This window comes from Alosa sapidissima, chromosome 24, assembly GCF_018492685.1.
Source record: "Alosa sapidissima isolate fAloSap1 chromosome 24, fAloSap1.pri, whole genome shotgun sequence".
In the NCBI taxonomy this organism is placed as follows: Eukaryota; Metazoa; Chordata; class Actinopteri; order Clupeiformes; family Clupeidae; genus Alosa; species Alosa sapidissima.
This window is the reverse complement of record NC_055980.1, coordinates 18,560,200-18,572,614: the sequence shown is the minus strand read 5'-3', so window position 1 is coordinate 18,572,614 and position 12,415 is coordinate 18,560,200. Positions and strand designations below refer to the sequence as shown.

At 39.5% G+C, this 12,415-nt stretch overlaps 1 protein-coding gene across 2 annotated transcripts; it reads right to left on the bottom strand.

Moving 5' to 3' along the window:
* Positions 1–61: 61 nt before the first annotated feature.
* Positions 62–6,597, bottom strand: LOC121700422 (zinc finger protein 501-like). Of its 2 annotated transcripts, XM_042083359.1 has the most exons (6): positions 6,533–6,597; positions 5,254–5,369; positions 3,033–3,161; positions 2,657–2,773; positions 1,516–1,597; positions 62–1,431 (listed from the first exon to the last, which is right to left on the bottom strand). In XM_042083359.1, the coding sequence occupies exons 2-6, from the start codon at positions 5,312–5,314 to the stop codon at positions 510–512; spliced, it is 1,311 nt and encodes a 436-aa protein (XP_041939293.1). In that variant the 5' UTR covers positions 5,315–5,369; positions 6,533–6,597; the 3' UTR covers positions 62–509. The 2 variants fall into 2 exon arrangements, with proteins under 2 accessions (XP_041939293.1, XP_041939292.1); XM_042083358.1 differs by lacking the exon at positions 6,533–6,597 and having other exon boundaries at positions 5,254–6,523.
* Positions 6,598–12,415: the final 5,818 nt, after the last annotated feature.

Sequence of the window (12,415 nt, the reverse complement as noted above, 5' to 3'; positions counted from 1 at the left end):
GTTTTGTATGTTGGCCAGGGCCCATGTCAACACATCCCATATCCACTCATTTAATGTATAGCACCACCTAGTTAAAATGAAAAAGCAAAAATGAGGCATTGTAATCGCAGGTATCTTTGGCTGACATGTTCAAAACTGCAAAGAATTTGAAGTATAGGAGCATTATGACACCCTCTGAAGGCCAAGTTTTGTGGAATTCCGTTCATGGGGACCATACAATAAATTCATAATTCATTTAGTGACTGCACTAATCTCAATACAGTGCAGGGAAATATTCATAACTACATAAGAATCGACCAGCAAACATTTTAATATTAACATGCAGGTGCAGACACCTCAGAGACAGCATCAGACTGATCCACTGGTCTCTCGAGAGGTGACACCTGAGTAAATGTCTTTCCAAACTGAGAACACAGATATGGTCTCTCCTCTAAATGGATCCTCTGATGTACCTAGAAATGGCACATCATTTAATGACATTTAATAACAAAAGACATTCTACTGAAGGACTATCGAGTATGAATTATCTGGTGTCTCTTGAGATAAGCCAACTGAGTAAAAGTCTTATCACAATCTGTACACTGATATGGCTTTTCTCCAGTATGTGTTCTCTGGTGGAGGGTGAGAGAACCGTTGGTTCTGAAACTCTTCCAACATGTAGCACACTGATATGACTTTTCACCAGTATGGATTTTCTGGTGTGTCTTGAGCCTACTTGATTGACTAAAAGTCTTTCCACACTCTGAACACTCATATTGCTTTTCTCCAGTGTGTGTTCTCTGATGAACAGTAAACCCTGCGCTTGATTTGAAACTCTTTCCACACTCCGTACACAGATATGTCTTTCCCCCAATATGTGTTCTCTGATGCACAGTAAGAGCTGAGCTTGATCTGAAATATTTCCCACATGTAGCACACTGATATGGCTTTTCCCCAGTATGGATCATAAGATGTATCTTGAGGACACTTACATTAGTAAAAGTCTTTCCACAATCTGAACAGTGATATGGCCTTACTCCAGTATGTGTCCTCTGATGGAGAGTGAGGCTTTGAAGGGTTCTGAAACCCTTCCCACATGTAGTACACTGATATGGCCTTTGTCCAGTATGGATCATCAGATGTGTCTTGAGATTACTCATCTGAGTGAAACTCTTTACACACTCTGAACACTGATATGGCTTTTCTCCAGTGTGTGTTCTCTTATGGATAGTGAGCTCTGCTTTGGTTTTAAAACTCTTTCCACATGTAGTACACCGATATGGCTTTTCCCCAGTATGGATCATCAGATGTGTCTTGAGACAACCTGCATCAACAAAAGACTTTCCACACTCTGAACAGTGATATGGCCTTTCTCCAGTATGTGTTCTCTGATGTACAGTGAGGTATGTGCGGGTTTTGAAACCCTTCCCACATGTAGTACACTGATATGGCCTTTGTCCAGTATGGATCATCAGATGTGTCTTGAGACAACCTGCATCAACAAAAGACTTTCCACACTCTGAACAGTGATCTGGCTTTTGTCCAGTATGTGTTGTCTGATGTGGGTTGAGATCTGACCCCCTCTTGAAACTCTTCCCATTTGCGATCCTTTCAACAACTGTAATATAAGAAAATTATTAAAACATATAATCTCTCTTCCTCCTCCTACAGCAATAAAAATATTATCTTTCTCCATTTAGGGATTTATAGTAAAAGTGTCTAGCTAGAAATGGCATGTGAATGTCAACACAGGCACCGATACATGAAGTCAAGAGCAGAGGACCTTGTGTTAAAGATGGTAAAATGCATCCTATGATTTAAACACTCAGAAAATATTATATAAAGAACTCCTCACACCCCTCCATGTTTTTCTAAGACATTTATTTTTAGAATCAAACTTGTAAGAGGAGTCATCAATTGCTACAATACTGAATGGCTGTAACCCTATTACCTCAACCTATTCTTGCACTGACATAGTTTTTTATATTACCATGTCTACATTATACTTTACTCTCTTAACTTATATTTACCATTTCTGCTGTACGTGCATGTTCTGTGTGATGTCTGTATGCTACTTGAATTTCCCCTTGGGGATCAATAAAGTATCTATCTATCTATCTATCTATCTATCTATCTATCATGATCATATTCTCTTTAAGACACATTGTGTTAAGATTCTTTTTTTTCTTTTGGCAAGTAGCCCTATAATAAGAGGGGTCATGTATTGTCCACCGTTCAGTACTGGAAAATAAGTCCCGGCCATATTGCAGGATGTGACTGTCCTGTGTGTGTAGGCTACAGCCAGTAACTTTGTATACGGCAGTCTGAAGAGATCTGAGCCACATTGATCACATGATCAAAACTGATCACTACTGTACCCGTCAACATTGATCTTGGAAAATAAGAGAGATTTGGCCACAGGACACCAATGTGAAACAACATTGATATGGCAAGCCGGTCTAACATGACTGTCTCAAGTAACCTAATATTCTCACAGTCGATAAGTAGCCATATTCCACACGGCAACACAAAAACAATTATCCAGCCATGATTCTGTCGGACTCAAAACAACTAATCAACAATAATCCCACAGATCAACAGATCAACCAACTATGAATGTATGGGTAATTGTTACTTGCAGTGTGTGTGTTTGTTTGTGTGTTTGTGTGTCTCTTACTGGTCTCAGGCTGTTCTGCATCTCCATTGGTCTGCATGCTCTTGTCTCGCTGTCCTTGTGGTCTACAGCAGTCCAGCACCACTGATAGCCTCTTCATCTGGGCCAGCGACACTGGCTCTATAGGGAACGGGTCAGTTTAGGAGCTGTTTATCATATACTTGTGTGTACAGTGTACAGTGTGCAAATGTTGGAGCATAGACAGTGTATTGCAGAGCATCTACCGTAAAACTTTAAAAATAGCCTTTAATAGCTTTTATTTTCCCAAGTAAATTACTATAGTTCTTAGCTTTCTCTGGGTTCCGCCCAATTGACACAGTCAAGGACTGGTGTGTGTGTGTGTGTGTGTGTGTGTGTGTGTGTGTTTCTAGTTTCTTACTGGTCTTGGGCTGTTCTGCATCATCTCCGTCGGTCTGCTCCTGCATGTCCGTCCCTCGCGGTCCTTGTGGTCTACAGCAGTCCACCAGCACCACTGAGAGCCTCTTCATCTGGGCCAGAGACTGGGGGTCTGTAGGGGACAGGACAGTTTTGAATTTGACTACAGCGCAGATGTTGGAACAGAAATTGTATGTTGGAGTACACTGGAGCATAAACACTGCAAAAACTGCTTGTATTAATCAAACATTGATACAAACATTAAGCTGGTATTGTTTTTAACATAAAACCTTACCAAGAGCTTTATCATGGAATCATTTGAAACTAATAAGAGTATGACTTATTTTAAGACATCTTAGCCAAACAAATGTGCTTAACACACTGGCAGGCAAATGTGCTTGTTTTCTTGATAAGTCTGTCTATTTCTATATTACATTTCAAATGCATGGTTGCTAACAGTGGGGCATGGATACATGAAGTCAAGGACAGGAGACAGAAAGTGCAACAGACAGCAAATAGCATGCAATGATTTAAGTATTGGGTCATTCCACGTCAGTTCAACCAGGGCCCACACACTTAGGTCTCAAAAAATTCTGAAAAAAATTACCAGGTGTACCTATGTTACCCAGGAGACTGTAAAATTACTCTTATGTAAGATCAATACTTTCCAAGATACAGCCAGTTTTACAGGGGGAGGGGGGTGTCAATTTTGTTCGGCTCTTTTTTTTGTCAAAGTTCACAAGCCCACAGCACAAGAACTAAACCATGTAGGAGGCTCAAGGAGGCATGCTGGTACATAAATAGGAATAGTATGTAGCAAAATAGTCACGTTTGGTCTGGATAATCCTTCATGGTCATAGCTGTCCCTCAAAGTTGATACAAATTTTATTGGAGTTTTTGGCTGGGCTCTGTTTAAGCCTTCAGAAGACATATTTGTACTCAACATAGGCTCTTGATTTATTTTCCTTACTGAGATAAGTAGAAACACTCTCACAAAAAGCAATGAACAGAAAATAAATTCCTTCAGGGTCTGAACAGCAGACCTTACAAGTCTGAAAAATCAATATGAACAATGCTAATAACCAAGAACCCCTCCAGGTTTTCCTAATACAGTACCTCCAGAATCATTAGCACCTTTGCTAAAGTTGACTAAAAACCGGTATAAAAAATAATCTCTGTTGGTGATTTATTGTAATTTCACAATGGAAAAATGAGGACAAACCCAATCTTGAAGGGAAGCAAATCTATTTTAATAAAAAAAAGTCAAATCTCATGAAGAAATTAATATTTTTAACAAAAACATGTCACTCACAATTATTGGCACCCCTGCTTGTAATACCTTCTTAAGCTTCCCTTTGTCAACAAAACAGCTTGTAATATTCTCCTATGACACCCCATAACAATGGAGAATACAAAGCAAAGGATTATCCGTCTTTACAAAATCTCCCGAGATCGCCCAGATTCCTAGTTTCAAACTTGTGCGTTCTCCTTTTTGACTCACCCCACTGTTTTTCTATGGAGTTTAGATCAGGGGACTGAGATGGCAATGGCCGAAGCTTGATTTTGTGTTCAGTAAACCACATTTTTTTTTCCGATCTGGATGATGAATGATTCAATCATGACCAACTTTTTGTGTCTTGGAAGGGATTGGCAGATTTCCTTTGAAAATGGTATTGAAGACTATTAGCAGTGAGGTCACTTTTGAAGAATTTTTTGGGGGGACTTGGATACTTTTTTATGGAATTTGCCACCCCCATACTGTGCATGTGTGTCACATTTCCAGTTGATTAGAACCGTAATCATTGTTTTAACTGTAAATATGGGCATTTTCAACAATGTAGATTTTATAGACATTCCCGGATTCCCTGACTTAAAAATGTCAACACACTTTATTTTTATTTAAATTTAGTCTATTTTCTTGTCTTTCTGAGGAAAGTAAGGAAAATGCTTCTGTTAGGTTTTGTATAAAAGATGTTATATACAAATAGCCAATAATTGTGAGCAACACGTTTTTGTTAAAGAAAATATATATATTTCTTTATGCGATTTTTTCTCAGAATAATTTTGCTTCCCTTAAACTACTGGGTGGATTTTTCCTCATTGTTTTCATTGTGAGAGTTCAAAACAAAATAATTAAAACATTATTTTTTATACCTATTTTTAGTCAACTTTACCAAAGGTGCAAATAATTCTGGAGGCTACTGTACAACATTTAAGCATCTTACTTGTAGTAGAGGAGTCATCATGGCCATGTTCTCCAGAATCAGAATTGTTTTCCTCGATCATTTCCACTGGTGTGAATTCCTCTTCTCTGCAGGTAGATGATGTTTGTGTCTCAGTCCTACAGCAAGGTTCCAATACAGTCTTATCTTCAAATGTACTAGCCAAAATATGTTTGTGGAGGAAATAGTCAAACTCCTCTTCTTTGATCTCCTTCACTGGTAGTGGTTCTGTCATTTCAGACTTCTGCTGTGCCAAAGAAATCCTCTCAATCTTCCCTTCAGTTTAAAGAAATGTATGTATATAACCAAAGAACAGTAGCTGTCCTTATGATAACATACACCTACAGAGTGTAGGCTACTTCCACAGAATCCCTGTGACAACCACTCTGCGCTACAAGACCTTTATCTGACCTGTTGGCATCCTGGAGTCCATTTTACCCAATCAGCTGCATGAATACAGTATTTGCATTGCAAATTAGGATGATTTAGGTTATTGGTTAGACAAGTATGATGGTACTCAGGTGGGCACGTCCATGGATTAACCTGCTCAAAGTGCACAAAGGAGGGTAAATGGGAGTGTGAGGAGGTGTGGACTGATTGATGATGGTGTTACAAACGCTCTCTAATACCTTCCAAGAGAGAGGGCTACAAGACGCATCAAAAGGTGTGGGGAGGCTATTTCATTTAGGCTACTACGCTGGCAAGCAATGTAGTGGACATGAGTTAAATGACAAAAGGTAAACATGGATCGTTCACGCAATAATCCCAGGACGTTGTATCAAATAAAGGCAAAAAGATCCAAACACTTGTGTTAAACTTCCGTGGTTTATATAATCGCTGTTCTGGCGAGTTAACAAACTAGTCGCGTTCCATTCATTCATTCATTCATTCATTCATTCATTCATTCCCCAAAACAAATTGCGCACGTCAAATTGAGCCTTCAACCCAAATTTCCCCGAAACAACCCACAAAACAATTACAAAAATCGCTCAACAATTCAAGACACCGAAATAACTAAATGTCTGAGTAATATAATATCCTAGGTAGTGGCATCTCTTCTGGGAACGCAAAAGGGACTCGGCGGTCCTGTTTAAAAAAAACCGCGTTTCACCAGCCTGTCCTGTGTTGGCAATTGTCCATCCAGATTAGAAATACCAAAATATAACTTAAAAATGCAAAATGGCCTAAATATATCCTTGGTCCTAGAAAAGAGGGTAATCCGTAATATAGTGCGACAAAACTCCACACTGGCGTAGTCCAACTTGACAAACAATAGGCCTACGTGTTTGCGCTGCCCCTACCCAGAGGCTGCCCCTACTTAACCTTCTTCTGATTTATTGGCGGTTGGCATCTATTTCTTGTGCATTACCGCCACCACTGGACTGGCGTGTGGAATAGAGGGTCATTCACACCAAGAACGATAACGATAACCATAACGATAAAAGCGTCCACACTGAACAACGATAAACAAATAGTCTCTCTTTGTGTTAATAAATGTGACGGCTAAAATGTATGGGTTCTGATAGCCTTTTTAGTTCTCAAAATCGCTCTGAAAGTGATCCCCAACAATGTTCTTCGTGTCGGTTATAGTTTATGTGTGAATGTCATTATGCTCAAAAAATAACACTTCAATCACACTGGATCGGTTGGTTCTGAGCACAAGTAAAGTTTTTGAGGCGAGTGTTTTATTTTGCAAGAACTGTCAGACATTCTGTGAATGTAGTTTGAGAATGGGAGAAAAGGGTGGAAGGTTCCAAAAAATGTGTTTTAAGTGTTCCCTTAATTTTTTGAGCAGTGTATTAAGGACAACAATATTTGGGTAACACTTTACTTGACGGGTGAGTTCATAACACATAGCACCTGTCATAAACTGCACAAGGCATTCATGACTGTTTCATGAGACATGACTCAACATTTATACACCAATCCGCCGCGAACTTTATGGGCGCTGCCATCTTGCCTGCCGACATTACTGCGTGCCTGCGAGTGTGACGGTGTGACACTTGCCAGTGCCTTCTAATGGCTTTTCAATGAAAGCATCCTGTCAAGAGAATATCAAATAGGAGATCCTGCTCATGAAAAAATGTCAGGTGAAAGGGAACATTGGGTAGATGTCAGGCAGTGGCCAAAACTTACCAATGAAGGTAATTTATTGACAACATAATGTATTAAGACGTGTATTAATTAATGACAACAATAAGCCAAATGCTATCATTAGTAGCTGTGTTGCTAATATCACAAGCTTAAGAAGTTGCAAATAACTATTAGCCACGACCACTTGTAGCAGTTAAATACATGTTCTTACAGGTATTCAGGATTATTTTATTAATCGTATGTATTTCATCCACTTTTAACGCACATCTTGGTCCTCCACACCTCGACAAGGAACTCTGTGTAATCCGTAAGCCTGTAAACATGGGCACTCAATGTGCAACAAAGGTTTGTGAATTTCACAAACGGTTTAATTCTAGGTCTGTATATTCTTACTGTTGTTAAAACAACCGACCACACAACACGCTTTTCCTGGCATCACTGGACAGCATACGTACTAAATAAAAATTAAGAAAAAGAAGATTTTGCATCTACAGCTAACGTCTGCTACAGCCGCCTACAGGATCAACACATTACTTCGCTACTTCCTTAGCAGCAAGGCAACGCAGTAATGGCGGCGCTGCTTTACTTCCGTGTTTCGCCGGATTTGTGTATACCTAACCTTTCATGAATGTGGAAGACAGACCGACTACAACTTGTCAAAATAAAAGTCCAACAATGCAAAGCGGCATTGCTGCTCGCACACTCACTAGAACTAAAAAATATGAACATATTTCCCCTATCCTGGCATCTCTACACTGGCTGCCTGTTAAAAGTCGCATTGACTTCAAAATATTACTTCTACAATACAAAGCCATTAATAGCCAGGCACCAGAATATATTAAAGATCTCATAGTCCCATATAACCCACCTAGACCGCTACGATCACAGAATACTGGCCTTCTTGTAATTCCAAGAATCTCAAAAACTACAGTAGGAGGCAGAGCTTTCAGCTATTGCGCACCCCTCCTCTGGAATAATCTTCCTTCCTCAATTCGACTAGCAGACACCCTCCCTATTTTTAAGTCTAGACTTAAAACATACCTCTTTACTGCCTCCCATAGTTAGGTATGGTGCGGTGTGGAACTGCACCCACCTCAGGGATTTTTGGAATGGACCACCCTGCTGAGTCCTTGTGTGACTGGCACCCCAGTCCACCTGCGCTGGTGCCGACTACCCCTCACCATGCCTTAGTTATGCTGCTATAGCATAGTGCTGTCATGGACTTTTCATGTGTCACGCCGTACAACCCCCCCCCCCTCTCCTCTCTCCCCTTCTCTCTCTCAACTCTCCCTCTCTTGCCTATTCTCACTATGATATACTGTAACAATATATAGTACCACTAATTACTTATTGACATTAACCATTTTGATTTTCAGTAATACTAACCCACTCTACATCTCCATCACCTGCCTATGACAATTCTGCCCGGATTCCTGGCCTGTCTGCCGACCCACCACATGCCCCTTGACAACTCCCTTCCCCTGGACAAATCCAACGCTGGACTATTTGAACTTTTCTGTCACTAAATCAGGATTAATGAATTATCAAACCAGATACGTAATCCCCCCACCTCTTGTAACTTTCAGCTCAAGTGCTTTTTAACACCATGTTTTATTCTCTACACCTGACTATCATATGTATTTGTCATATATACAGACCTTACTGTCCTGTATTGACCCTAGGCAGATGGGTCAGGCCCTTGAGTCGTGGATCTGCTCGAGGTTTCTTCCTATATGTATCTCCAATTCTAGGGAGTTTTTCCCCTCGCCCCTGTTACCCATGGGCCTCTCTCTTTCTTTCCTTTTCTCTGATTGCCTACATTCTGTAAAGCGCCATGATACATGTGTAATGTTTTGGCGCTCTATAAGCACAATAAATTGAAATTGAATTGCCGTTTTTGTTCCAAACCTTTACCTGATCACGTCCCATCTGAGTCAGTGGGCTACTCCAGTGCCAAAAAGACAGAACATGGTCAAGCAAATAATTTTTGTTTCATAAAAATGTATTTGTTTTATGATGTAATCATATCAGGGAGGCCAACATTTCGTTGCTTCTGAAAAAAGGAAAACAACCAGAGCAGTGTGCCTCCTACAGGCCAATATCTTTATTAAATGTAGATTTAAAGATTCTTTCTAAAATATTGGCTACACGATTAGAAGGCTTACTCCCTGTGCTCATTCATGAAGACCAAACTGGCTTTATTAAAGGCCGTAATTCATGCAATAACATGCGTAGATTGCTGAACACTATTCAAAAGTTCCATCAACAGTCAATGGATGGTGTGGTCGTCTCTCTGGATGCAGAGAAGGCGTTCGACCGTGTCGAATGGCCCTTTCTTTTTTATGTGTTAGACAAGTTTGGCTTAGGTGAAAAATGTATCAGTTGGGTTCGATTACTTGACAATAATCCTCTCTCCTCTGTTCTAACTAATGGATTACGATCTCCTAATTTTTGCATACAGAGAGGCACCAGACAGGGCTGCCCCCTTTCCCCTCTTTTGTTCGCTCTTGTTATAGCACCCTTGGCAGAGGCAATCAGGAAAAATGAGGACATCTGTGGTCTACCAATAATCAATAGACAGCATAAGATAACCCTTTATGCAGATTATGTCCTGGTCTTTATGACTAAGCCTGAGGTGTCTATCCCTAATCTCATTGACACTATTAGTAAATTCAGTGCCTTCTCAGGATATAAAATAAACTTTGACAAATCAGAAGCAATGCCCCTGGGTAGTCTGAAGTATCAACCTAAAACTGCATGTCCATTCCCCTTCAGGTGGTCCCCATCTGGCTTTGTTTATTTAGGGATATAAATAACCCCAGATTTTGATAAAATATATAAAACTAATTTCACCCCTTTGTTTGAACGCATTAGATTGGATCTGGAGAGATGGAATACACTACCCATCTCTTGGCTGGGACGTGTGGCTCTCCTGAAAATGAATGTTTTGCCTAGATTGCTTTACCCTGTTCAGATGATTCCAGTTCTTTTGTCTCATAAAACCCTTAAAAGCTTGAACAGTTGGTTTAGCTCCTTCATATGGGCAAAGAAGCCCCGCCTCAGCTTAGCAACCATGTGCCTTCCATCGTCAGAGGGTGGTCTTGACCTCCCCGATATTAGTGCACACCTCCGCTTTATCACTGACTGGATACGCAAAGATCTTTGTCCATATGGTTGGATATAGAAAGTTCTATGTCCAAACTACCTCTTGCAAACCTTTTATTTTTAAGAAAACCTTTAGTTAATGCATGTCATAATCCAATTACAGTCTATACCAGTGGTTTTCAAAGAGGGGGCCGTGAGGGGGTGCCAGGGGGGCCTCGGCAAGTTGGAAGGAAAAATAAAAGCAACATTTGAAAAATTGAAAATATACTATTACTATGAGGGTTGTTATATAATGCCATTTTAATAATTTGTCGCATATATGAACATCTGAACATTATATTTTCCATGATAATGACTGGGAATAATAGTAGAGTGATAGCTCTCATATAGCAGAAAGCCCCAAATGCAATTTTTACACACTGTATGGTCCATCGCGAAGTGCTTGTGGCTAAAATAATTATTAGGATTAGCTTAATGTACCTAGCCAGAACCTAGTGGTATTTGGGGGGCCTTGTCGTGGAAAAGTTTAGGAACCCCTGGTCTATACTGTCAAGGCCTGGAAGGTAATTAGAAGATTGGAGGGTAGACATAAATCCACTTCTGTTTTTACACCAATATGTGATAACTTAGATTTTTTGCCAGGAATAACAGATCCTGGTTTTCAGATCTGGAATATTTGTTGGCGACACATTGATGTCCTTTAGTCAGTTAAGTGAAAAGTATGATATTCCTAAACAGGATTTTTTCCGATACCTTCAACTAAGAGATTTCATAAAAAAAAAGATACAACAATTCTTACTGACCAAAGCAGTTCATGCAAAGAGCGTCAGCTCTTTTCACTTTAAACAGGCCACTCCATAGGTTACTTTTATAGACTGCTTAAAGAATATGTCACTACCGGCACTTTACACGTAAAAGGTAAATGGGAAGGAGAACTCGGCGTGGATGAGGAGTGGGATGAGGCATGGAATAATGCAAGGACCTTGAGGATCTGCAACAGTTAAATTAAACATTTTGCACAGAGCTCATATATCCCCCTCCCAGCGTCATAAGTTCAGTGCTGACCTTTCCCCCCTCTGTCCTAAGTGTAAAATACAGATAGGGAGTCTCACCCATTGCCTGTGGTCATGTGGGCAAGATATAAACAGGATTTTATCCATGTCACTGCAATGTGATCCTCTTTACATGTTACTTGGGATAACAAACTGTTTTATTAATGATAAATACAAAGAGAAATTATATAAAATGTTAACTTTCTGTGCTAGGAAATGCATCTTATTAAATTGGATAACTGACAAACCCCCCTCTAGAACACAGTGGCATAAAGTTGTAATAGAATATATATCACTGGATTATCTGACATGTAAATTGCATGGTAAAGATAAAATTTTTCGCAGAACATGGGAACCTTTCATGTCCTTTATGGGGTTAAATATTGAAACCATACTAATAAGAGGATTCATGTAAAACTGGATAGGACCTTTATTTATTGTATTTCATTTCCAATCTCATGTTAATTTATCTTGTCATTCTATGTCGTCATATAATTAATGAGCAAAGTCTGTTGTTGTATGTTGTTTGTTTTGTGTTGTTAAAACCAATAAACATAATGTTAAAAAAAACAAAAATAATAAATAAAGACGGCATCATTTCAAAAGTTTTTTATTGTCGGCACTAATCTCAATACAGTGCATGGAAAGATTCATAACTACATAAGAATTGACCAGCAAACATTTTAATTAGGGCTGTCAAAATAACTGATTAAATTCGATTAATTAATTTGAGAAAAAATAACTGATTCAAAAAATTAGTGCAGATTAATCGATTCCGTATGACCTTTGACCCCGAGCCGTTCTAGTCAGTAAAATTAGAGAGTAAAATGAAGGAGAGAGAAGAAAACGTGCGGCCTGGATCATTGATTGGAACATTTACTTTTAAAAAAATGGCCTGATGGTGTTGATAAAAA

Bases quoted from the DNA above. Each gene is read 5' to 3' on its own strand.
- LOC121700422 (XM_042083358.1), bottom strand. From the start codon at position 5,485: ATGACAGAACCACTACCAGTGAAGGAGATCAAAGAAGAGGAGTTTGAC. The intron at 3,162-5,253 runs GTAAGATGCTTA...TGTCCCCTACAG, and splicing joins TGATGACTCCTCTACTACAA to ACCCCCAGTCTCTGGCCCAG. The intron at 1,432-1,515 runs GCCAGATCACTG...TACTGGACAAAG, and splicing joins ACAACACATACTGGACAAAA to GCCATATCAGTGTACTACAT.